Raw genomic sequence first — 27,752 nt, 5'->3', positions numbered from 1 at the left:
CAAAAAAAAAGTGACCTCTTGTTTTGTCTACACAAGGTACGTACATACCTATGTGTTATTAGACTAGTATCATGTCCTAAGATTAAGATTGATGTAATATCATGCATAGAGAACTTTTATAGTCCATATGCGGCTTTATGATCAAGTAAATTTATATGTTTTATGGCGTTGTGTGAAGCATGTTGCCTATGATGAATATTATATGTTTGTATGGATGATTGATGCAAGCATGTGTGATTGAGAACTTTTAATTTATTAATTCACATGAGTGATTAATAATTATATTGTTATTGGATCATTAATTGTATCATGTTGTTCCCTTGCATTATTATTATTATATTTACTATATAAGGACCGTGAGCCTTGTTTGGTAAAGTTGGATATTCATCTATTGAAAGATTGGTTGATTGTTCGACGAATAAATATTGGTTGGATATTAAATTAATTACCGGGATATTTGAGTTGTTGATTACCTTATATAATCCTAAGATAAAAATGGGAATTTTGTGTATTCATGATATTTGTGTTGGTTGTCTTACTTTGTGAGTCACAACAAGTAAATAATTTATTAATAATTTTAAAGTCGAAAGTGAATAACAATAAGATTTAGACTTGTGCACGTCTGAAATGTTGGACTAACATGAGTTGGAGTACATGGTGGTAATGGCTTTTCTTGGGACCTGATTGATAGTACCTCGATATCACTGGTCGGGGAGTTCGAAGTCGCGCCCTACTTCGTCTTTTAAAGTGAAGATATGGTTTGGTTTGGACAACTCTATCCACTGCCTATTTCAATTTAATTATAATTAACCTATTGGTTGTAGAGTCAAGTTCAGTATAATGAGTCTGCTATTTGTTGTATTATTATTCAGCTCTAATTTAATGCTTATTAGTATTATGTTAGGTTTTATGTTTTATATATTATGTAGTACTCAGGTTTGTTGATTACATGCTTTTCTGTGAGTCGATCATGGATGTGTCATATTGATCTTGTAAAGACCCTTTTGATGAGCAGTCGTATAGCATCAATAAAGCATCGACCAACTCAGGTTTGAAGATGATGCGTTGGGTTTTGAGAACAGAGGAGTGCTTCTGCTTAGACTATTTACACTTTAAATAATTCTGGTTTAATTTATTGGAGTTGGCTTTTATGTTGGTTTGACTTTTGGTTTTGTTTTGGAGTTGACTTTATGGTTGACTAAATTATTTATGTTTTCAAGTTAATTATAATATTCGCTGTAAGATTCTGAATAAGTCGATACTTATCACACGACTGATAATACTTTGATAATTCTCTTAATTTTATGTAAAATGGTATTATATAAAAGAGAGAATTAACGGGGTGTTACAGTGGTGCATACAACAAATAAGGTGGTGGTCACATGGTGATTAGGGTGCGAGAGAGCTGGTGTACTAGAGAGGTGGCGAGGGATAGTCAATGAATGGTTGGTATTGTGGTTTGGTGGCTGGGGTAGTGGTTATAGTGATTGGAGTGTTGGTTCTAGTGGTGGTTAAATCATTGGTCAAAGTGACCATGGAGTAGAGGATGGAAGGGGCAAGTGAAACTTTAGGGAGATGTGTTTGGATAATGAAAGTAATGGAATTTGGGGAGAAAGGGGAGGATAAAAAGACCATTAAAACATGTTAACAAATAACAAGAGAATGTACCTATTTAATTCTCTTATTCTTTCCTAAAAAATCCCAAGCCAAATACCCCTCATTGAATAACAAATTATAAAAAAAATTAACAGTTCTACTTTTTACTCTCTAAAAATAGAGACCATCTCTCTCTAAGAAAAAAGAGAGTGAAAAACCCTCCTTCTAAACCTAACAAAAATCATTCCCCATACTCATCCAATTCATAGAAACTCTAGTTCACAAATCCAAAATGCTTCCACCACCCCCCATTCTACTTAACCCTACCAATGTAGATGATCAAGAAACAGCAAGCATTAGAAGAATGGGCATCCAAATAGAATCAATAGAGCAGGATACTACACAGGAGGATTATATCCTCTACAACACGGTCATAGGAAAAGCAAAAGATCTAAGAGACTTTACTGAAACCCAGATAGCTCACTGGGTAACTACAAACTGGATAACATATGATGAAATCCACGTAAAAAAGGTAGGGAAAACTTTCTTCTTCCTTTGTTCTGATGCAAGAGATAGAGCAAGCCTTCTTGATCTAGGTTCAGCCAATTATCAAGGAGCTCTAATCATATTCTCAAAATGTAGCCCACAAAATTCCTTTAGATCCCATACCTTTCAAAGAACTCCCCTCTGGGTTAAGGTCGAAGGACTACCTCTCTTATATAATAAACTAAGCACAGCAAGAAGAGCCCTAGATAGAATTGGGCACATCTTATATTTCGACACTGACTCCACAAAAGAAGGCTTCAAAGACTACCTTAGAGCTAAAGTTCTCATCCCCATAAACAACCCCTTAGTCCCTAGGTTCTTTTTCAACAGACAGGAAGGCCCACGAGAATGGGTAGATTTCAGATATGAAGGAGTGTTCACCTTCTGCACCAAATGCGGAAGAATAGGACACAAAAGAGCAAAATGCAGGCTTCCTATAGCAATAGCTCAACGTCATTTCGAGATGGTACTGGAGGATATTGGACAGGGTGTTGACATCCCGATTATAGAGCGCAATGTTATTCCTCTCTACTCAAATAAAATCATAGGGCTCAAGAGGGTTGAAAGGAATAGAACTACTCACGTAAACCTGATAGGAATATGGGAAAGAGACAATGAAGGAGACAGCCTATCAGAACAAACTTTGCCAGAAGAAGATGATGATAATGATAATAACGATAGCTCAAGTGATTCGTCAGGATCAGAAGGTCCACATAATCAAAATAATCACTCTTCAAATTAAGACAAGCGTGTGAAAGATTAGGTTCAATCTGAAAGCAACCCTAGAGCTCAATATAACCCAAACGAAGCATCTACATCCAAAAGAGTCAGGGAAAATGATCAGCATCACTCCGAGCAAAGGAAAAAATCAAAGCAAGGTGTCAATGTAGAGGAATATCATTCCCACGAACAGGAAAGATCAAAGAGAAAAATGCCTGACAATGGAGAAAGCTCAGCTGGAAAACACACAATACGAAGGAAAAAAGATCTTCCAAATCCAGAAAGCTTCACTGTAGAAAAGAAGACCAAGAAAGTGACTAAAAGTCATCATTCAACGCTAAGGAGGGGAAAGCATTCAATGAGAACCCAACTCTTAGCAGCAGGAGTGATAAATAACAAGTCAAGAAGTCCAAGAGAAGAAAAGAGGAGGCGCAGAGAAGTTAATACAAGGAGAAGGCCCAACCACCCAGCAGTTCCTTCGAGACGAGCGTGCGCAGGTAAGTTAATAGCATTAGCTGCAAGTTTAGCTTTTACCATGATTTACGAAACTACCCCCATCTCACAAGCTAAGGGTAGTAACGTAAAAAGCTATAGTAAATTTTCAAAAACTGGTTCTCAAAACGTTTTTCAAAGGATATTGCAAGCTTACTGTCTGACATACCTAGCTCATATTGATAATCCTACTGATAATTCCATACTCACTTCAGTTCTCTTTCACTTCAAGTCCCTCCTCTATTTATACTACTTGTCTGATAGGGATTACGTATCACATTCTCTCTCTTCCAAAAACCCACCTAAACAAACACGAATGGCTTCCAAAAATAGAGTTCACCCTACACCCTCCCTTCCACTCACGGAAATAAACCAACCAGATCATCCCCTCAACTTTGTCCCTCCACATGAGGAAATCAACCTAGCTAACCTCTTCACTAGTGTCCAACTCACAGATGATGACAGAATTTACATACCCTCTGACCCATACAAAGACTACTTCATACCTTTTGGTTCACTAAACTACCTGGAAGAGAATAACAGATTCCACACCCCTCTGCATGATGATGCTTCCGACAGGTACGAAGAATCCTTGTTCTTAAAAATCCCCCTGAATTCACCGGAAAAGGAGTTTCATCTAATCTGCTCTAACTCCTTCGCTACTCTTAGCCAGAACAACACAAATGACCCTCAAAACTCAAACTCAGTGGGTCCCCTACAACAGATTCAGGAGGAATCAGATAGCTTCACTTTTCAAAAACATAAACCCATTGAAAATGTGGCCCACAAAATCCCGCTTCTCCAACTTCACTCTGACCCAACTCCCTCTAGCCCGCTTTCATTGGGCCTTTCAGCAACACCTCTAGCCCAAAAGAGAAAAGTGAGGTCCAATAGCCTCTCTTTCTCGGGCTGGGAGGAGTTAGGAGAAGAGGTCAAACATCATACAAAAAACCAATCTGACCAAAAATTCAAATTCCAAAAAGACCAGTCAAAAAAAGCCCTCACAAGCAACTATAAAACACTTGAAACAATCTCAGTCTCAACCAACTCCTCCACAGACTCTCACTCTCTCTCTCAAACCCCCCCAAACACACCAAACTCTCACTGCTCATTTACCTCAGCTCAGTCTGATTTTCCTCTGGAAGAGTGGGACTTTGAAATTGAACCGATGGATCTTAACATCTCACCTGATAAAGCATTATCCTCAGCTGATAGCGAGCAAAGATCTACCTCTCCTCTCAGGATCATAAAGAGAAGGAGGAAAAGAGCTTGGAAACCAGCAGGTTTACTAGCACAACACCTTAGAGCTTATGAGCAAGAAGCAAAAATAACAACTAACAAGAAGTTGTTCGATCTCAATTTCCCACCAAAGGAAGGCAAAAACAAAGGATCAACCAGCAAAGCGAAACGACTGAAGTATCAGAAGGATACAAAGGGTAAGAAAATCCTGAAGTTTGGATTAAGTGATGGAGATATGTCAGGGTCTGAAAAGTCACCAGGAGAACAGTCTAAGCGAGTGGTTTTTGCGGGAAAGTCTCCAGGAGCAAATCAGCAGAAGATGAAATCTGAAGGTGCGGCTGACCAACAACCTCTAGTTGAAGAATGAGTATACTCAGTTGGAATTGTAGAGGACATAAAAACCTTAGTCCTCAAAATCTAGGGTTTATTATGAGTATTGCTAGTTCTAACAACTTAGATTTTATCTTTCTCTCTGAAACCAAAAGTCATGTCTCTTTTTTAGAGTCAAGTTTTTCTAGACTAGGGTTTCATGAGTGCTCAGGCCTTAATTCTGATGGTAGTAAAGGAGGTCTCTTCTTATGTTGGTCTAGAAGAGTTGTAGTTGAAATTGTAGAAACCTCCGCTAATTATGTATGTTGTAAGACAGCTGATGAAGCTGATAATGAGTACTATATTGCCTTTGTTTACGGATTGCCTTACCTTGCTAATCGCTCTGAAATCTGGACAAAACTGTCACAAATCATGGACACTCATGAAGGGAAATGGTTGTTAATAGGAGATTTTAACCAGGTTGAAAGCAAACACCAAAAAATAGGGGGAACTCACTCACTACAAGGTGCAAAGAACTTCATTGATTGGAAATTCCACAATAAGCTCATAGACATCCCATACCAAGGAGTTAGTTTTACATGGTCAAACAACAGATCAGGAACAGAAGCTATACTAGAAAGGATTGATAAAGCCTTCTGTAATAGCAACTGGAAAGATAGTTTTAATGATGCAGAAATCTGGAATCTACCTATTCTTCTTTCTGATCACAGTCCAATAATCTTACATCTCAATGGAACGCAAATAAAAAGGAAAAGGAGACCATACAAACTAGAAGCTTGGTGATTGAACTTCGAGGAAATTAGGACAATCATAAAGGAGGAGTGGGCTGAAACTCAGGAGGGATCTTCGTCCTTTTCCCTACAAAGAAAGCTCCAAAATAGTCTGAGAAGAATACGAAGTTGGTGCTTGGACTTTAAAAAGAAGAATAAAATAGACTGGAAGGACATTCATGAGAAACTCACCAATATCCAGAAGAATATTTCTAGTACTTCCCAGGTGGATGAAGAGAGAAGAATAAGGGACGAAATAGTTGAACAAATTGAAGTTAAACCGCCTACTGGAAACAAAGAGCAAAATCAAAGTGGGATAAAGCTGGGGATAAGACATCAGCATTCTTCTACAAAAGTGTCAAAGGAAGGTCAACTAGGAATGGTATTAAAGCAATTAAGGACTCCAATGGAAACTGGACTACAGATCAACCTACTATTCAAAAACTATTCCTTGAAAATTTTCAGGAGCTTTATAAAAGAAATGATAGTATGGAAGATAAAATCACTTCACATGACCCCTTCCTCGATCCTATTGCTACTCTCTCTCTCAAAACCATATCGATACACTCAACCTTCCGTTTTCAAGAGAGGAAATAAAGAAAGCTTGCTTCAATTCGAATCCCCTAAAGTCCCCAGGGCCTGATGGGGCTCCTCCAGTCTTCTTTCAAAAAAACTGGCACATAGTGGGAGATGATGTTATAAGGTCGGTAGAATCCTTTCTCTCCTCCGGCTACCTACTTCGAGAACAAAACAAAACCTTTATTACACTCATCCCAAAAATTGAAAGACCTCAGGAAACCAAAGATTTTAGGCCCATAAGCCTTTGCAATTCTTCATACAAAATCATCTCAAAGACGTTGGTTAACAGACTAAAAGGAATTATGGGAGATTTGGTCGATAAATATCAGAATGCTTTTGTCCCAGGGAGGCAAATGTCGGATAATTGTTTCATCTCACACGAAATAATTAACTGGGTCAAAAAAAGAAAGAATGGGAATAGCTTTGCAGGTATTTTGAAGGTGGACCTGAGTAAGGCTTATGATCGAATTAGGTGGGACTTTGTTGAGGCCATGCTGAGAAAGATGAATTTCCCTGAAATCTGGGTACAATGGATAATGCAATGCATAACAACAGTTTCATATGATGTTCTTGTTAATGGCGAGCCCTCCCAAACTTTTTTCCCATCCGCTGGTCTAAGACAAGGGGATCCACTATCATCATACATCTTCATACTATGTATGGAGGTGCTTTCTAGGAATCTAACTCACCTTCAAAAGATGAAAGAACTAGAAGGCCTCAAAATTGCTCGCACAGCTCCAAAAATCTCCCACCTCTTCTTTGCGGATGATGCACTTTTCTTCTTCAAGGCGCAACCAAAGAATTGTTGGACGATAAAGAATGTTCTCTCAATGTTTTGTGAAAAGTCAGGGGAGATGATAAACTTCGATAAATCTCATGTAATCTTCAGCCCAAATACTCCTATTAAGTTTACAAAAATCATGAGGAAGCCTCTAGGTGTGCAAGTTAAGGGAAAGATTGGCAACTACCTGGGTTGCCCTATGGAGATAGATGGAAGATCTTCAGCTAGCTTCAACGAAATCACAACGAAAACAGTCAATAAGATTCTCTCATGGAAATTCAGCAGACTCTCTCCAGCAGCTAAGCTTATCCTCATCAACACGATCCTGACCTCCCTAGCCTCTCATATAGTCTCAATTTATCTTCTCCCGAGGAAAATCACTAAGAAACTCTCTTCAACCCTTCTGAAGTTTTGGTGGTCTTCCTCTATGGAGAAAAAACCAATCTACTGGAGGAAGAAAGAAGTTCTAGAAAATCACAAACAGCAAGGAGGTTTAGGTTTCAGGAATATTGAGAAAGTGAATAAAGCTCTCCTTTTTAATTAAGCCTGGAGAATCCATCAAAACAAGGGTTCTCTCATTAATAAAGTCTTCACTGCAAAATACAGAAAAGATCCACTTCAAATGGCAATAGATGATGAAGTTCCCCCAAGCTGCTCCTACGCCTACATAAGTCTTTTTAAAGCATGTCAAAGCTTTAAAGAGGGCCTGCACAAGAGATTAGGCAACGGAAAAACAATAAGAATGGACAAAGATACTTGGCATCACCAAGGCAAAAGCCTAAAACCAAAGATGAGAGAGGACCACCCGTCCAGAGAGAACTACAAAATGGTGTCAGATATTATTGATCAGGATAGAAGATGGAAGCAGTCAGTGATATGGAACATTTTCCCAAAGGAGGAAGCGAGAGATATTCTAGCTACTCACATTCCTCAAGGAGAAGAAGAGGAAGAGCGAGAATGGACACACACAAAGTCAGGAAGATTCACAGTTAAGTCAGGTTATTGGTTCCTGCAAAACAATCCCAATAATCAAGACAAAAAGGAACACTTCTGGAAAGATCTCTGGAAGTCAAATATTTTCCCAAAGTGGAAACACTTTATATGGAAAATCATGCACAATGCAGTGCCAACAGCAGAGAACCTGTGCAAGAGATCAATAACTCAAGTTGATCCAAATTGCAGACTCTGCAAAACAAAGAGAGAAACCACACAACATCTTTTTAGAGACTGCGAAATCTCAAAAAGGATTTGGAGAGCTTCAATGGGAATAGTAGCAGATCAAAGTGCGCAAACCTCAATACAAGATTGGATTAGAAATTTTCTCAATCTTCTCAGAAAAAGAAAAAAAATGAAGATGATGATCAAAATGCAGAAGCACAGTTCATCTCAACACTTTGGGGAATATGGGTTCATAGAAATGAAATAATCTTCCACGAAACAAGAATGAACCCATCAAGAATACTAGAGATAATCAAGGATCACAATAGAAGGCTTTTGGAAAGCAATAAGAAGAAAACAGAGTAGGGAAAAGATAGTAGCAGTAGTCTGAACACAGATGGAAGGCAAGCTATAGTATGGACAGTAGGGAAGAAAACGGGAAATGTCATGCAAACGCTAGTAGTAGATGGTGCATGGGCAAATAAGAAGGGAAATCAGTGGCAAGCTGCTATAGCTTGGAAAAACAAGAACGGATTACTAGGAGAAGAATCTGCTTCCAGAATTTTTGCGAACTCACCCGTACAAACTGAGGCTTATGCCATTCTCAAGGCACTACAAGACATGAAATGGAAGTGCTCAGACATAGCAATACACACAGACAACATAGAAGTGGTCTAAGCCCTGATCAGTCAAGGAAGAACAAATAAGAATATCGCCCAAATAATAGTAGAGATAAAGAGAGCAGCTAGTAGTTATCATTTTGTTTCCTGTATTAAAGTTAGGCGAGAAGCAGTTAACCTAGCCCATGACTTAGCCGCAAAGGCAAGAAAAGGATTAGTTAACTGCTCTCCGTTTTGAGTTTTATTTGATTCACCCTTTGTCAAAAAAAAAAAAAAAAAAAGAATAACAAATTATCTAATGGAGAAATATTGGAAGTATCATATATATCATGGAGTATCTTGCAAGAATTAAGGGACATAGGTGGTATAAGATAGAGTACTACCTAATTGAACGTTTCCTGAAAGATAGAGGAGGCTGTAACAGGAGTATGCCTTCTTGCTCAAAATTACAGAGTGTATATATTTTTCTCCTCCACAACTAATTTCACATGTAGGGCAGTAGGCTGTAGTGGACGGAGTGGGTATAGACTATAATATTGTGTGAATATACTCCCAGTTGCAAAATATTTGTAAATTTCTGGAGGTACACTTTCCTCAGCTTTTACATTTTTGTGTGATTTATTATTTGTACAAAAAGCTGAGTAGCTTGACAACTGTTAATGGGGTACCATACTTTTTCTCTAGTAATCTTGCCGTACTCAGTTTTACAAAATTAATATGTATTGTTCTTCTTTACGTGCGATTCCTGCAATTCAGATAGGTTTTTAATTTCTTTTTTCCTTATGGAAATGAGCCATAATATATGTCTAATTCAATCATCATTGAGGCATTATTAATGCTCTCTACGGGTATCGGACAAGCTAGGCAACAAAACTGTATTTTTATATCATTTTAATTTGCATGTCAAACAACATTAAAAATGGTAATACGGTATCCATCTTTCAAGAAAAAATAGGTTTAAGGTGGTACTTTCACTTTAACTAAATTCTTATGAACTTATCTAAAATTATCTGAAATTATATATTAGAACTTCTTCAAGTTTTTTTATAAGGTGTTAAAACTTTGCAAAAACTAATATAAACTACACTTAACTCATCTCAACTTAATTAAAGTTATTAAACCTAAAACATACTCTTAAGAGGAAGAGAAATGCAATTCAGGGTGGAAGCATATAGTGAATGCATGGGGGTCGGGCGGTCAAGTAGAGGGGTAAATGAGGGTGTGCAAAGAGCCCAACAGCATAGGGACCCCAAAATTATAAAAGCCCCAATATATATTATTTTGAAAATTTTACTTCATATTTGAAAAATCACTCTTGTTTCGCACTCTTAATAAATTGTCAATGATTTATCTTTAGATTTTCAACTTTCCATCTTTAGAACTCTAACTTTCCATCATTATTTTCTATAAATTAGGGCCCAATTTTCATGTTAGAATCGGGGCCCCAAAATCTTCAAGACGGTCCTGCGGTCAAGGAACATGGTAGTTCAAATTGGTCTACCAAGTTATACTTCCTCTGTTTTTTTAATTACACCATTAAATTTTTGGCACTATCTACCAACCAACTTTGTTATGCTATTTCGCACCATCATATAATAAAGGATTATTTGCCTATAAAGGGCTCAACTATTCCCCATTTGCTTTAATAAGTCCCACCTTTTGATTATTCCCTGCGGGACCCAAGTTTCACATCTTGTGACTTTTATAAGTCCCGGTTTACTTAAAACCTGTTAAGAAGGTTAAATATTTTTAAATATGGGACCCACCTCTTCTTTTTCATTCACTTCTCCTCCACTGCATCAGCTGGCCGGAAACAGGGGTTGAGCCACCCCTATCGCCGCCTTCCTAACCTGACCCATAATCTCTCTCTTCCTCTCTCCACCCAACCCACCCCAAGCCATGCCCACATAAGGCCGCCACCTTCCCATCCCCCCTCTCTCTCTCTCTCCCGTGAAAAAAAACAAAAGAATCAGTCATCTTCTTCCTCCCTTTCCCCTATCACATGACCCTTCAACAATGGAGTCAAATTCAACCCACTCAATTACTCATGTCAGAAATCCAAAGCTAAAACCACACTCAACCTCTGCACAACTACATGCAATGGTCGAAAGAAATATCCCTCTCCAATTTCATATCGTACTCATTAATGGAGCTTGACTCATTCAAACCAAAAATCAAAATTTTTCCCTCTATAAATAAATACCCACATAAATCTACCCACAAACAAACCAAACACCATGCAAGTTTGCTTCATTTCTTCTTGCTCTTTAATTTCTGATTTTCAAAACAAATCAAAACAACAAAATATATATATTGAAACCCACCATTAACAACCATTAAAAACCACCATCAAACTCCACCACCCAAACCACCACTTACCTCCGTCGGACCGCCTTAACGTCCGCCATGACCCAAACACCCACACCCTTCTCTCTCTCTCACCCTATCACACCCACACCCTACCTGACCCATAATCGCCACCTTCCCAGACCTATCTTCCTAATCGGTCAGTGAACCCTCACCGATGTCGCACTGACGCCCAGCTCCCCTTTTTCTTCCCCTCTTTCCTTCGCTATGTTCCCCGATTCGTCTGTGTTACTGCTGTTATTTTTCGCTGCTGCCACTGAACTCACGCCGTGAAGCTGCCGGAGCTCTACTCTTGCAGCCATGGTGAGATGGAGATGAGAGAAAAAAAAGGAAATATGGGGATGTAAAAACTCACGTGCTCTCATTAAGCTGTGAGCACGTGACATTCAACCTGCTATAGCAGGTTGGTTAACTGCTGGGTCTTATAAAGTCACAAGATGTGAAACTTGGGTCCTATAGGGAATAATCAAAAGGTGGGACTTATTAAAGTAAATGGGGAATAGTTGAGCTCTTTTTAGGCAAATAATCCTATAATAAAAATACATAGTCAAAGTAGGGTCTTGTGACATTCGTCTCCATGCAAGCTAAGGATTCCAATTAATATCAAATTTCTATAGTCTTTACTTATACGCTATAAGAGATGTTGACGTTCACAAAAACTTTTCGGCACCTGTGAAAAACGAAATGGTGCAATTAAAAAAATAGAGCAACTATACACTACCTCCATTTCTTTTAATCTACAAACTTTCCTTTTCGGTTCATTCCTTTTTGATGTTTACAGTGTTACTTTTTCTATATAATGTAAAATGCCAATTATTCCCCACTTTTGTCCCTCAAGTGGTGTCTCTCCAAATAAATTAACCCACTTAAAATCCCCGACCTACCCTATTTTTCTCGCTCTCTCCTCTTTTTGTTTTTATTTATTTACTTTTTGTAATTCTTATTTACGTTGTTTGATCTTTCTATTTACTAATCTTATCGTTTTTTAATTCATGGTATTTTTAACAAATCTCATACAAAATTATGTGAATAGTCTTTCAAGATTCAGTAAAAAAAAAATCAAAAAAAACCCAAAAGCATTAATTACTGTAATTTTATTGGTATATATGTTTCAGTTGACACGAGTTGTATGTAAGTGCCATCAAGATAAACGTTGAATCTTATTTTATTCTATTTAGTAGTGCATCAAGAACTTGTAGGAAATACTATCTCAATTGTAATATTTTGAGATAAGTGCAATGTTTTGAACCATGTTCTGTCTAACATCAAGTGCACAAGAAGACAATGAATTGTAGATGAGATGAAATTTTGAGGTCTAGAATTTGAGGCGAAGCACAACAAGAATTATACTATCAAAGATGGGACGAGATGCTTTCCAATGAGGACTACAAGAACGAGAGTGACGGTTCACATAACCCAGGACAAACTAGGTGTAATATGGACCCTTAATATGTGTATATGCGTTGCATATGATACTAACATTCAACAATTTTCTTCCCTTTATTTTTTCGACGACCAAATTTCTTCTCATTACCCTCATATGATCGATAGAGCTATGTTAAAAAGAAATATTGACAAATAAAAGAAAAGAGAGCTCGTGCATAGTAGACCCCCCAACACACGTGTAGCAAGTGGTCCATCATGCATAGAAAATTTTGTATGGATCAATGAGGTCAACATCTCAATCATGGAGGAATTATTTAATGGGTGCCACTAAAAATTTCTTTAATTAATCTTCTATATACTCCCATTTAAACCTTCTTAAATTTCTTAAGAGAAATGGGAGGAGAGAGAAAATAGAAAGGGGGAAGGGGGTGGAGGGGTAGGCCAGCCTGCATGGAACAAAGATTTCACACTCATCTAAGTTTGCAAATCCTATTCCTTTATCTATGTTTTTGTAAGTAGTCACTCACATATCTCTTCTTCAATGTGTTCTATTAGCAAGCTCTCCTATTCAATCCCAAGAAAATCCAACATGCAAACGTGGAAAGCATAGAAATGGCTCCTTGGCATTTTCGTTTTATTTGATTTCACCCACTGTCTTTTTGTTCCAATGGAATTTCGGTGATGTTATCCCACTTTCATAATATATGGAATGTGTTTTTACTTTTTTGAATGCATATTTGCTCCACAAATTTCTACCATCTACCACTTAATTTTAATAAATTTGAACAAGAACTTTTTTATTTCAAGGTCATTCTTATATTTCATTCAGACATACAATTTTTATAGAACGTTTGTAATATTGTTTTCTGAGCGCATATTATAAGTATTATACATGATGCGATGATCTATATTTTTTTATTTTTTTTGGAGAGGCCCACAAATTATGGATGTCATTTATCAAGACTAAACCCTTATCAAATAAAATAAAACAAGAAAATTTACCAGCTAAAAAAGGGTCAATATGTTGAGGAATCAATACAAAATGACCCATAGATACAATATAGCAGTGGCACAATTAGCTTTCCGGTCGACGGGTTTGGAGTTGGTGGTGTTGAGATAGGTCAGGAGATGCCTGATCTCATTTATACGTAGCTGAATTTTCCATGGGCATTGAGCTTTTTCCTACAGAATATTAAGAAAAAAAGTTATCACCTTAAATAAAGATATGCTTAAGTTTGTGTAGTTTCATAGCCAAAAGGAGGTTATTGCGAATAGGGGCGGATCGAGGATTTCAAATGAGGAGTAGCGTAATTTTACAATACTAACTGGTCAAATAAAAAGTCATCACTCCTAAATTCAAAACGTTCCAAATCCAAATACAATCTTGAAGTCAATAATAAAAGAAAATTACCATTGTCGACATCGAGTTCTCAAAATTTGAAACCGTTTTATGATCGCATTAACTTTTACGTAACAAAACAAATCTTTCTCAAGATAAGTAACTAACTATCGTTTAACAATTCATCTCTCATGCTATTCTTAACTTGCTTTTGATGATATGATCAAAGGATGTTAAATTATTGTAGATTTGAATTAACTAAAAGCTTTATCTTGTTTTCTCTTTATGTTTATGAAATATATAGAACTTTCATACATGAACAATTCAATAAAAATCCATTCCCATAGTTACGATAAACTATATTCACTAACAATTCATTCACTGAAATATTTTAATACTGATTCACAATTAATTACCTAATATTTCTCAAGTTATCGTTTTGAGATGAGGGAATATACATTGAGACAAATTGAATAATATACATTCAGAAAAAAAAAAAGTCTAGAAGAGTTCAAAAAAAAGGAAAAATTCAGACTAGTTTAGAAAAAATAAGAAAAGTTCATAAATAAGAAAAGTTTTAAAAAAATCATATAAGATAAGATAACCAAAAATAAGGTGAAGAGAAAAGATCTTTAATGTTAGAAAATTTTGGCCATAAAAACTTTCACTTTTTAAAAGCGGATATAGGATATAAAAAAGAGTAAAATTTTATTCTTTTTTAAACTTGTGCATCACACATTTTAAAGCTAATTATTAACAATTGGTGTAAACTAAAATATACATAGATAAGACGTGAATTATAAGACATGAATTGTAGAGTATTTTTGTAATTCAAAAAGACTTTGTAAATTAAAACGGTAAAGCAAGAGATGAACTATAAACTATTCTATAATTCAATTTGACTCTGTAAATTAATTGCTAATACCCAAATATAAGTAAACTCCTTCTGTAAGCAAAGTGCTTAAAATAAATTTGTAATCTTAAAGTAGCAAGGTAATTAAATTTGAGTATCTTTTTAGTGGGTAAAGGTCATGCTGTCAAGTAATGAACATTGAAGTGAATCAAGCTAGAGAAAAACAACTAGTAAAAATAGTATTTTTTTTTTTTACAAAGTAAAAGCAATAATTGAATAAAATTCGAGGAAGGGGAAAAATAAAATCAAAGTATTAAAAACTGCAGCTATGGAGTTTCGAACATGAGACTTGTCAAAATTTGTTATAGATACTTTCAACTTTTGAAACAACCAACCGTGCCAGACTATTTTCGTGTCAAGTAGTGCAAATGTAAAGGTAATAATCTATTTTTGGAAAAAATCAGGGGTAGCACATGCTAGCCCTTGTTACTTAGTAGATCCTCCACTGATTGCGAAGCCCGTGAGCTTCAACAAGAAGCGGAGAGGTGGCTCTGAGATTGAAGATGTGGCTAGCCTCAAACTGATCAAACCATAAAAGTTCAATTTGAGGTGTCTAGAGTAGGAGGGGACTAGGTGTAGATACATAATTGTGTCTCCCAGTTAAGTCTTCAAAGTAATTTTGGCAATAATTGTAACCAGTTATTTTGCTCAGTAACAAGTTACGCTGAATGGACTGGTTATGTCCGGTTTATTATTGACATGCTGAATGGACTGGTTAATTCCGATCCACTATAGAACAAAAAAAGGCCGAATGGCTACATATCTTGCTAGGGAGCCTGCCTATGCCCCAATTGCAAGTGAAAAATATTGCACATAGAATTTCTTAAGATTGTCACTGTTCCATGGTCGAGCCAATGGTACTCCTTTAGGGGACTCCAGCCAGAATGTACCGGGCATGATGACTTCTGTTACTTTGTAAGGACCGTCCCAGTTTGTCAGCATCTTCCCTTTTAGGTGTGAAAGTCATGTGGCCTCGACTTTTCTAACGACCCAGTCGCCAAGTTGGATTTGTCTTGCCTTTACTCGACGGTTGAAGTGTGGAGCGACCTTCTGCTTGTATCGAATGGATTGTAGCAAAGCATTACCTCAAATTTCCAGTAGCAAAAACTGATAGGTTTTTCTACTTCGTTTTTTTCGAACTCATAGAAAGTCATCCGAGGGAAGGAATGCCGACTTCTACCGGGAGTACCGCCTCAATTGCATAGACTAGGCCGAATGGGGAGTGTCTTGTGGCCTCCTTTGTTGTAGTTCGAGCCGACCAGAGTACTCCGGGAAGATCATCAACCCATGCTCCTTTTACTTCTTCTAAGGACTTCTTAATTCCTTTCAAGACTATGTTATTGGCCTACTCGGCCAGGCCATTTGTTTCTAGCCTTGAGACAGCTGAAAACTTGGTTAGTATTCCGAACCGGGTAAAATAGTCTCGAGTAGGGTCGTTGCTGAACTATCGTCCCAAGTCCCTAGGTACCCCAAACGTGGTAATGATGTTTGTCAATATGAAAGCTTGGACTTGCATGTCTGTTATGGAGGCTAGCGGCTCGGCTTCCATCCACTTGGTGAAATAGTCGATTGCCACGATCAAGAATTTGCGCTGGCCGGACACAAGGGGAATGGCCCGAGTATGTGCATGTTGCATTTGTCGAATGACAATATTGCTTGTATCATGATGAGGGGCATGGTCGGAGCCCTGGGAATGTCCGAGTGGATCTGCCATGAGGGGCACTTTTTAAACAGCTCTTGGGCACCTGGCTTGATTGAAGACCAGTACTAGCCTATCGTTACCGCCTTTTCGGCTATGGTTCTTCCCTCTTATTGGCTTCGCAGGCTCCTTGGTGAATTTCCCTTAGGATGTAGTTTCCTTCCTCGGGAGTCACCCACTTTCGGAGACGGTGAGTGAAGGATATTTGTAGAGTTGGTTCTCGTACCATGATAACCAGCCTGACTTGTGCTTTACCCGTTCGACTTCTTTTGGATCATCATGTAATGATCCATCCCGCAGATATCTAACCACTTCCTCCATCCAAGTGGAGGTTCGATTTAACACTAGCTGCTCTTTGGCATTGATGCTCGGTATACGCAGTACTTCCCATATGATAGTCCGGGGGGCCGATCCCTCTGCTGAGCTAGCCATTCGAGCGAGAGCGTCAGCTTATTGATTTTCCGATCGGTGTATGTGGCTAATGTTGAAGCTTGATAGCTTGTTGATGATTTTATGAGCTTTGGCCAAGTACATCCTCATGTTGTCTTCTTTGGCTTTGTATTCTCCTGAGACTTTCCCCATTATGAGCTGTGAGTTGGACTTGTCGTTGACTGATGATGCCCCGGCGAAGAGGCAAAACTGAAGCCCCATGATGAGTGCTTCGTACTCAGCTTCGTTATTGGACCCCTTAAACTCAAACTTGACTGGCATACTCCATCTTATCTCCGACTAGGGACTTGATTACCAGACCGGCTCCGCACTCTGATTTGGTAGAGGAGCCGTATACATGTAGTTCCCATTCTTCTTGCTTACCGATCTGGGGTCGGGTTGTGCACACATTTAGTAATGAAGTCTGCCAAGGCTTGGGCCTTATTTATTGCTCTCCTCGGCAATGGGGATATAAGCTTCGGGAGGGTCGAGAGGTACTTTTTGAGAGAGGCGAAGGTCTGCTTGGCTTCGTCGTCCCAAGTGAACTCTTTTCTCTTTACAGCTTTAAAGAAGAATGAGCTCTTATCGGCTGACAGGGAGAGGAAGCGTCCGAGTGTAGTCAGATAGTCGGTTAGCCGCTGCACTTCTAGTACGTTCCGAGGGGATTTCATTTCCATTACTGCTTTGATCTTGTCAGGGTTGGCCTCGATTCTTCTTTCATCTACTAAAAATTTGAGGCACTTTCCCCTTTGACCCCGAAGACGCACTTGTTGGGGTTCAACATCATGTGGAATCGTCTCAGCGTGCCTATGGTTTCCCTTAAGTCGGGGTTGGCCTCGATTCTTCTTTCATTTACAATCATGTCGTCAACATACACTTCAATGTTCCGATGACCCAGTTGGTTGCAAAAGATTTTGCTGACCGCCTGCTGATATTTTGGCCCCAACATTTTTCAGACCGAACGACATCATTTTGTAGCAGTAAACTCCTTGAGGAGTGACGAAGGCCGTGTGTATCCGATCTTGCTCGGCCATTGGTAAATGGTGGTAGCCGACATTTGCGTCTATGAAGCTTAGGAGGGTGTGGCTAGAGGTGGCAAACGGGTCAAACGGGGTTGGGTACGGGTCGGGTCAAAAAGGGTCGGGTCACAATCGCGTTACGTTCGGGTACGAGTTGATATCGGGTCCATGAGATTTTGGGTTGTATCGGGTCGGATTATAACGGGTTGGGTTAAAATTGGTCGGGTCAAAACGGGTCGGGTTAAAACGGGTCAGGTTAGATCGGGTTTTCAATCTCACAAATAAATAAAACACATATAAGACTAATGAGAGTAAATTAAATTATTAATGCATAGTGGATAAACCATATAAAATATTTAATGACAATAATTTCCTTAAATTTGTTTAAAAAGTAACTAATATGACAACTTTTCGGGTCGGATTCGGCTTCTGGTCGTCATTATCGGGTCAATCGGGTCGGGTATATTCGGGTTTGGGTAGATTCGAGTTCAGGTTATTTCGGGTTTCTGGTCATATTCGGGTCGTTATTTTCGTGTGAAAAGCGGGTTTCAAGTCGGGTCAATGGGTACAAGTCAATTTTGCCGGCTATAGGTGTGGCCGGCAGTGGAGTCGACCAGCCTGTCGATCTTTGACAAGGGATGGTTGTCTTTTGGACATGCCTTGTTCAAGTCTGTGAAATCCACGCACGTTCGCCAATGCCCCGCTCGATTTCTCAACCAATACCATATTGGCCAACCATTATGAGTACTGACATTCTTATATGAAGCATGCTTCGAGCAACTTTTTGACCTCCACGGCCACCGCCGCGTTCCTTTCGGGACCTTGGTGCCTCAATTTTTGCTTGATCTGTCTGAACCCCTCTTTAATGTTCAACTCATGGCACATGACTTTGGGGTCGAGACTGGGCATTTCTGTGGCCTCATAAGCTAACACGTCTTGGTACTCTGTGAGTACTTGGACGATTTCCTCTATTGTCTTAGGGTACATGGCTTTGTCCACTGTCACCGTCCGACCGGGCTCTTTGCAAATTTACCACTTCTTCATCTTCTTCAGCCAACTGAGGGCGTTCATATTGCTTGGGGTTCTCTGTGATGTAAACACCAAGGCCACTGGAGGGTCGACATTTTTCTCGCTTTCTCTTTTTCGAGTCCTCTTGGGCGTCGATTTTATTCTTCAAGCTATTGACATAACATTCTCTTGCTGCTTGTTGATCTCCTTGAATATTTCCCACGTTGCGTCATCAGTTTTGAACTGCATGAGGAGTTGGTAGGTGGAGATGGCAGCCTTGGCTTTGTTCAGAGTGGGCCTTCCCATTATTATGTTGTAGGCCAAGGGGAGGTCCACCACCAAGAAGTCAATTGGTAGATTTCTTCCCTTGCCTTTTTCACCCATCCAAGTGAGTAACTTTATTGATCCGACTAGATGTATTGAGTTTCCCCAGAAGTTTACGAGTGGCTGATCGAGTGGGGTGACATCCTTCTCCCTGTATTTCAATTTTCGGAGGCATTCTAGCATGATGATTTCAGCTGATAACCCGCTGTCCACCAGCACTCTTTTTACCCTTGTGTTGGCTACTTTGAGTTCGATGACCAGGGGGTCATCATGCGGCGTATGCAATGCCCGACTGGATTTCCTAAAAGTCATTATGGGACAGTCGAGCTGTGGTTGTTGGATGTAAAGTACTTGGTGCTTTAGACTCTGAGGATTGGCTTTGCGGGCTTGGCCGGTTAGACCTCCCAAGGCAAAGCCACATGCTATGACACCGATGAAACCTTCGGTGTCCCCACTGTTCGACTGACCGACCTTATGTTTTCCTTTCTCCTTACTAGTGTGTTTGAGGTAGTGGTTCTTTGCCTTGGGCAGCTAAATTGTTCAAGGACTTTTTAAGCTCTCGATAGTCCTTGGTTGTGTGCCCACACTCTTTGTGGTATTCACACCACTGACTCCTTTCTCGTCGAGCGGAGGATGTCCTGATGGGAGGTGGGAGGGGATGTATGGACTTTTCCTTAATGTCCAAATAGATCTCCCTTCGATTTTTGCTGAACCGGGGGTCGTGTCCATGGTTGCTGAACTGATCCGACCGACCCCCTGTTTTCTGCTGCTTCGACTAATACTTGTGATATCCCTCTTATTTTCTCTTTTTGCTCCCATCATCCAGGTGGCGACATATGTTTGTTTCCTAGATGAACATTTGAGCTTTCGTCATGGCCTCCGAGAAGGTTTTTACTTCACTTTCTGCCAAGGACCATCTGAGCCGACCGGGTTGCAGCCTCGACATTAGAGCGGCGAAGGCCACAACATCCTGCAGATTTAAGACCTTCAATGATTGTTCATTGAATCTTTTAATGTAGTCCGCCAGGCTTCATTCTTTTCTGTTCTGACACCCATGTATGGGGTGGAGACTCGTCTTCTTCTGCCTTTTCCCCGCCACAAACAAATAGATGAACAGGTCCTCGAGCACTGAGAAACTGGTAATGATTCCGGCTAGAAGATCCCGGAACTAGTTAAGGGCGAGGTCCTTGAGAGTAGTTGGTAAGAATCGACACCATGTGGCCTCGCAGCTGGTCTAAACGCTCATCTGAGCCTTATAAGTGGTCATATGATCATCCGAGTTGGTTAGGCCCGCGAATTGTTCGATGAGGGTGGACTTAATTTTTCCAAGAGTAAGGATTCCAAGATCTCATGTCTCAATGGGACCATAAATTTGAGGGCACCACTGTTGAGCAGAGGGGGTTCAGAATGGACCGAGTCACCCTGCTTCTCACGTTGGGTGGCTTTCTTGTTGAGGATATGCCGGATATCATACCCTTAGCTGAGGTGCTTCTAATTAAGGAAGTGTCGGGCGTCGAAAGGATTTCGCGTGGGGTCTCCCCTTGGTGATTTGGAGACGTGAGTCTCCTCTCCATAACGAGTCGACCTCACCTTGGGTGGGTGGAGCTCGTTTATGTCCCGTTCCCACCTTTCCCTGTCATGCTGACTTGGTTCCCGGACCTCGTAATTTTGCCAGTTAGGCTGACCACGGGGCCAGCGGGGATTATGTTCTTCCCTCTAGGAGAGCATTAGGGCATGGTCTCTTGGCTCGGTGGGAGCAAGAAGGTTGGGTTAGACATGTCTTTGATGAATGCCTGTTAGCATGTCCATAATGCTACGCTGATGAGGCAACTGGTATCTATAGTGCTTTGGTTTGTTAGGTGAGAATCCAATGCCTGCTCATTGATGAGGCAACTGGTATTTATAGTGCTTTGGAACCTCAAGCTGGAGATCATTTATTTTGGGTGGGCTCTTGAGATCATATGGCAAGATCACCTGTTTGGGCCACCAACCTTCTGATTGGGCCTCCTTGATGGTGGGACCCACCATTGATACCTAGGCAAGACATTGGGAGAGAGGTCCTCGCCTTAATTGGGCTATTGCTTCATTGAGCCCAAACAGGGAGTTAGCATGACTAATTTTGCTGCATGATGATGCACAAAAATTGTCTAAGCTTAGCCTTCATAATATGAACCTGATTCACGGATCTTTCACAAGATAAAATGAGATAATCCACGAATATTAGGTTGATAATACGAAGGCCATGTCGTCTAGCACGCATCGGCAAACAGCTTTCCGCACAAAAATCATGATTAATGAGATGCGCTAAATGCTCTATTATAAAAACTAGTTTTTTGACCCATGCAAAATGCACGGGAAGTATTTTGTTTTATAAATTTAAAATACTTATGTATATAAACAATAATTTGGTTTAGAAGTATTCTACATGAAGATGTGATTCTTGATTTAAAGTTTAATCTTTTCAGTAGTGTATGTGAATCGACTTATTATTGCCATTGGACATTTAAAGACAACAAATTTGCATGAGAGAAAGTGTTCTTGTAAGTTCAATTAGTAACATATAGGTTTTTCGGAATTAATCTTTAAATCTATATAATATAAGAAAAGAATGATTGGCTACTATGTAATAAGTAGTTTATAATACCGTAAAGCAGAACAAACGTTTACTAATAATACATTTACAGAAAATAAACATATAATAAAATTAAAAGTGATAGCTTACATCAATAATCAAATTAAATCATAAGTTCTGGAACACTTCCTTATAAACAACATTACTCGTGGTATTTGATCCTCCGTGTTCTTTGTTACAAATTAAGATCTTGAGGCCTTGTTTGTTTGTTACTCTAGAAATGGCAACATAGAACTGACCATGACTAAAAACCGGTCTAGGAGATACAAACCTACCTGCGATAGTGATTGACCCTGACTTTTGTTTATAGTCATAGCAAAACAAACAACCAAAGGAAACTGCCTTCTTTGAAACTTAATTGGAAATCTTGTTGCATCGGATGGAGTCAAAGTCATGCGAGGAATAAATACCTTATCCCCCACTTACTTCCAGAAATGACTACAGCTTCAATAATACGATTCCCAAGATGCTTAATCACCAGCCTCGTACCGTTGCACAACCCAGATGTCTGGTCTATATTTCGTAACAGCATAACAGGTGCACCTACCTTTAATCTTAAATGGTGATTAGGTAGGCCTGAACATCTAATGGTATTTAGAAATTCAGTTGAGTAAATTTCACTCGCTCCTAAATTGCCTTCAACATTGCTTATCGCATCTGAGCTGAGATACAATTTCTCCTCTCCCGGTAAATGGGATAGTACGTAATCATTCACCATCTCAACTATCTCATATGTTGGGGCTAAAATAGCCCTTTCTTGAAAATATTTTGGCTCCCACAAGTGATCCTTTAAGAGAGGATATGTGCTTTCCACAATTGCCGCTATAGGATCAGATTCCCCTTCTATGAGTATATCATTTGACACCTTAATTTCGGCCTCGCCTTCATTTGGACCTCCTGCATTTCCATCTCCAACACTAAGTATCCATTCTGAAAATTCTTTCACCTCCTTCAAACTTGTTTCAGAAGATCCATTTGTAGACGCATATTTCTCGTCAATTTTAACACCTTACATGAATTCCATAGATAAGAAGAGCTTAAGGCTGAGAACACGATATCTTGTCTACTTCCTTTAGGGATTACAGGCAATATCTGCCTAAAATCACCACCGAAAACAACAACCAAACCACCAAATGGTTTGTACTTATTAGAAGGATCCACAGACTGCATATGTCTTTCAAACTTCTATCAAGTGCTTCGAAGCAATACTTGTGCATCATTGGCGCTTCATCCCAAATAATTAGCTTTGTTTTCATGAGTAGCGCAGCCAAGTCTGAACCGGGTTTGATGCCAACACATGTTGAGTTTTCACTAACATTTAACGGTATTCCAAATCTTGAATGAGCAGTTCTTCCTCTTGGAAGAAGGAGTGAGGCAATACCACTCGAGGCCACTGGTAAAACGATTTCTCCTTTACTCCTTATGGCTGCACAAAGAGTTTTCCAAACATAAGTTTTCCCCGTACCTCCATAACCATAAACAAAGAATACACCACCTTGTCCTCGTGAAACAGCCATCATTATTTCATCATATACACTTCTTTGCTCGCAAGTTAAGCACGATGAAAGTTCTTCATGCTCTTTTCTCAAAGCTTCTTTGTCATAAGATAGTTCGTCGAATATGAGCTTGTTTTGACCCTCGGACGTGATTAACTCATCAGGAAAAGGCATAACACTAAATTTACGAAGGGTGCTCCCATTACTCTGTAGTCTTGATTCAATATCAGCCAAAGCATACATTTGTAGTTGCTCATCAGTTAGATTAAGATCTACAGCACATAATCCAAGTTCATATAAGTTTCCTCAAATATTATTTATACAAAGGTCTTGATTAGTCATGATAGACGTTAGTGGTATACATTTCAGACTAAATATAGGTAAAGTGTGTTATAGATGAAAATACCTTGATTTTGCATAATGGTTCGTTGTCTGTGGAGGATGTCATCTGATAGTAGATGCCAAGTCTTATGCCAAACATCTTCTGGTTTTGATAAACTACCAGATAATAGTAGCATGCTGAATAAGTTTCTAAGATACCAACCTGACTCTCTAAAACTTGCTTCAGTTATAGCATCAACATACTCCTTGTCATCATCTAATAACCCTCTTGCATAGCAAGCTTCTTTAAAAGAATCATAAAGAACACCATCAACTGTCCTTATATCCTCATAACATGTAGCACCTTTTACAAAATTCAGAAGGTTCTCAAATAATACTTTTCACCAGCGCCAGGCATAACATGATAAATCCTACCAATTGCAAAACCTCTTCTACGTGGCATCCACTCTCTTTTATCTTTTTTCCACACGAATTTGGTTGGGAATTCCATATAGCTTAATTCTCTAGCTCATCATATGTCTTATTGCATTCCATCCAGGATAAGAACTTTGTCCTCTCAATATTTGGCCTTTCAAGGACGGATTCAACATGCGAGTCATCAGAAAACATAACCATTTGTTCATCGGGTAGATGAAAACTTAATCTTTCAACAGGAGGTGTTCTATAAGTGAATGTTAAACCCAAAAATCCTCCAAACAGCCTCGCAAGGAGAAATATACCGACATATCATTACATCTTGATCTCATCAATTTTTTCAGGATCGTCGGGATTTTGTTGATTGTGATAAGCTGCTGCAGTAACCCTGTCATACCCCTTGTTGATATATTTGAACAAATACTTGATTGATCTTGACTGGTTGAACCATTCTACATTAATGTGTGCACGATACTTAAGAAGCAAATATGGGTTGTATGGAACCACAAATCGGTTATCTAGATGAACACCATTTTTATCAACCTTTGCTCCAGTATCTCTTCTTCTATAAATTGGGTACCCTTCTTCGTCAATCTTTGTCATCTCATTAAACTTTTTTGGAAAATGTTTGGAGCATTTTTTATCCACCATACACGGTGCATTCGTCTTAGCATTACCGCATGGACCATGTATCATCAACTCAGTCACTACTTCGTATAGTTCTAGATTCTCTTCTTTGTCTGGCAACTCAGCACATATTATCTTGTCGATGTCCTCTGTGTTGAAATTTATCATCACGATGAAGAACAGGAGTATATGTGCATGAGGAAGACCGCGTTTTTAAATTCGATGGTATACACAACTGTAAACATTGTGTAAAATTTAACAATAGGTTGAACTCATATATTAAAAAAGCAAACACATATAACTTTATAAATAGAAATGATACGTTAAATTTGAAACATCATAAATATTGATGAAATAATATATGCTTACCAGCTCTTACTCTTCCAAAAATCTTTCGCTCTTTCAAATCATTCACCAGCTTGTCAAGTTTGATCTTAAAAACACGACAAACAATATCTGGTCTATCTTCAGGCCTCAGACCCTTCTTTTTCACAAATCTTGTGATCTCGGCCATTTAGGATTGCATGTAAATGTTATAAATAAATCTGGATAGCCATACCACCTACAAATTGCCATTGCATCTTGGTAATTTTCTCTCATGTAGCTATGACCTCCGGTGAATGAGGCTGGTAAAACTACACGATTACCAGTAGATACGCCATCAGTGTCTCCTCTGTCAATCGCATTCTTCAAATTCTTGACATTATCAGCTCTCAATGCTTGTTGATTATTTCTAATGAAAGACAACCTTTCTGCTTCCATCATTGTGCAACCATCAACTAAAAATTGTTGATAAAGCCTTCTAGAAAGTAAAATGTTGAAAATTCAATCGACGATCTTGAATCCGATAAGCAAAGAACTCTCTCATGGTAAGCCTATCCCTTTTCTTAGACGCAATCTCGAAGGAGACTTATCTCTATGCATAACATCTACCCTGTAACCATCTTCACCATACGGAAATAACAAAGGGTACTGCATTGGAAGGTAGGATGGATGAAGCTCAGATATTTGTTTTAATTTGCCATTTTGTGTTTCCACAACTATATCCCTTTTATCACCAGTATCAACATCTCCAACAATAAGTGCGCAACTTCAGAAGCTGTTGGGAGGTTGTAAGTCCTTCCATCGGAATCCCTTCGTCCAATAAGTTTCAACCGGACATTCCTGCATGTACTTGAACAAAAGCGATCCCTTGCCATCCTAAAATTTTTTGCAAGAGCATTATATTCATCCACCATAGTTTGAATCTCTGATATAACTTGGTCTTCAAATTTATTCGGGTTTGTAGCACTACACATAATATATGGTTTGACAAAAAATTTATTTAATCATAATAGATTTGTAATTCATCCGAATGCAAAAAAACAAAAAAACAAATATGCTTATTACCAAATAGCCTTTTTCTATTGACAATCTCATCCTGGTGTCATAGATGTATAGCTGAGAAAATTTTGGACATTGTCCTTCGTTGGGTAATAAACTCCCAATCAAATGATGATTTTGTCCACCTATTTTGTAATTATAAGGTCCGCGTCCCTGATTGATTGATGTTGTAGTTTACCTCCCATTGATGTGAACGAAAACATCATGTTGTATGCACGAATATTCTCAAAGAAGTGATTGCTTCTCTTATGTTTCTTCTCCAATAAATTTGCCAAGAATGATGGCGGCCTTTGTAGGAGGAGTTGGACCTTCCCTTGCATACAACACAATGAGAATTTGGTTGCTTGTTTTTGTTTGTTTATTTGATTCATCGAACCACATTGTGCTCCACAAAACTCACATTCTGAGGTGGGATCACCAATATCCCAATACCCTTCAAAATTTGAAAGAACTATTTATGTTTATTCGTCCCTTTTTTATATCTCATATTACATTACTAATGAGTATATACAAAAAAATTTAAAAGTAGAATTTCAACCTTTGGATATTAACAACTATCATATACACACCCTAAAATCTTACTTATGAGAAGCAAAAAAATTTAGTCGAAAAACATACCAGTTAAAGTATTAACATCATATTCTTCGACACTCTCTTCATCATGATCATGTTGTGGATCTTGTGCATTCATGCCATTGCAATTATTCGCAGACTGTATACAAACTAACTTGCCTATCATAACACATATAAGACGTAATTAATTACACTAAAATTTTGCTTATATTAAATATTTTTATTAAAATATTATTACTGAATTTTATCTAGCAATTAGAGAATACCAATATCAATGTTCCGTGCAACTGATGTTAGTACTCTAGTACTTCGAATAACACGTTTTTTGGAGTTGTACTTCGCACTCATGTGGCAGAAGCTTACCGAGTCACCTGGAGTATTCGAGGTGCCTGTAATAGAATTACTTATATTTTGTGGTATTAACATTTAATGTATGAAAATAGACGCATTTTTTAAAGAAAATATATTAATCTATATGACTACAGAATATATTAAGCATATGCTTTAATTAAACTTACTTCCTCCAATAGCCTTTTCTGACATTATTAATCTTCTCTTCTGCCTTGCAATTCTAGCGGCAACATATTTATCTAACAATTAAATAACGTAACAACTTTATTCTTACACCAATATTTATATAATCTTATCTTTTACTTTATACAAAAAAAGAGAATTATGTTCTTTAAATCCCACCGTTACTTATGTCAGTCAGCGGGACTGTGTTATTTTTCCACTTTGACTGATGTGCTCCCTGTTAATATGAGATAAATTTTAGAAGCATGTTAAAATTACACAGATATATATTCAAATTATATAAATATGAAAATATATTAAAGGATACAACAATTCTAACCATTTTCCTCTGGGGTTGTGTAGTTCCTTATGCAATCGGTCATCATTGTAATAAACTGGTCGGTGATTATGTTTGTCAATACTGAAAAACATATATGGGTTATCATAGTGAAAAGAT

At 38.5% G+C, this 27,752-nt stretch overlaps 1 protein-coding gene and 1 pseudogene across 1 annotated transcript; one reads left to right on the top strand and one right to left on the bottom strand.

The window, feature by feature from the left end:
• The first annotated feature begins 5,022 nt into the window (after positions 1-5,022).
• On the top strand, positions 5,023-5,706 carry LOC104905866 (uncharacterized). The gene has a single exon (XM_010694506.1). It carries the CDS (start codon positions 5,023-5,025, stop codon positions 5,704-5,706), a length of 684 nt encoding a protein of 227 aa, XP_010692808.1.
• Positions 5,707-22,055: 16,349 nt separating this feature from the next.
• Positions 22,056-25,588, bottom strand: LOC104905864 (uncharacterized; annotated as a pseudogene).
• Between the last annotated feature and the right edge of the window lie 2,164 nt (positions 25,589-27,752).

The sequence above is a fragment of the Beta vulgaris genome, chromosome 1 (assembly GCF_026745355.1).
Source record: "Beta vulgaris subsp. vulgaris cultivar EL10 chromosome 1, EL10.2, whole genome shotgun sequence".
Taxonomy (NCBI): domain Eukaryota; kingdom Viridiplantae; phylum Streptophyta; class Magnoliopsida; order Caryophyllales; family Amaranthaceae; genus Beta; species Beta vulgaris.
This window is presented reverse-complemented; position numbering and strand designations above follow the sequence as displayed.

What these genes read in the sequence shown, in the direction of transcription:
- LOC104905866 (XM_010694506.1), top strand. Translation starts at nt 5,023, where the DNA reads ATGAGTATTGCTAGTTCTAACAACTTAGATTTTATCTTTCTCTCTGAA.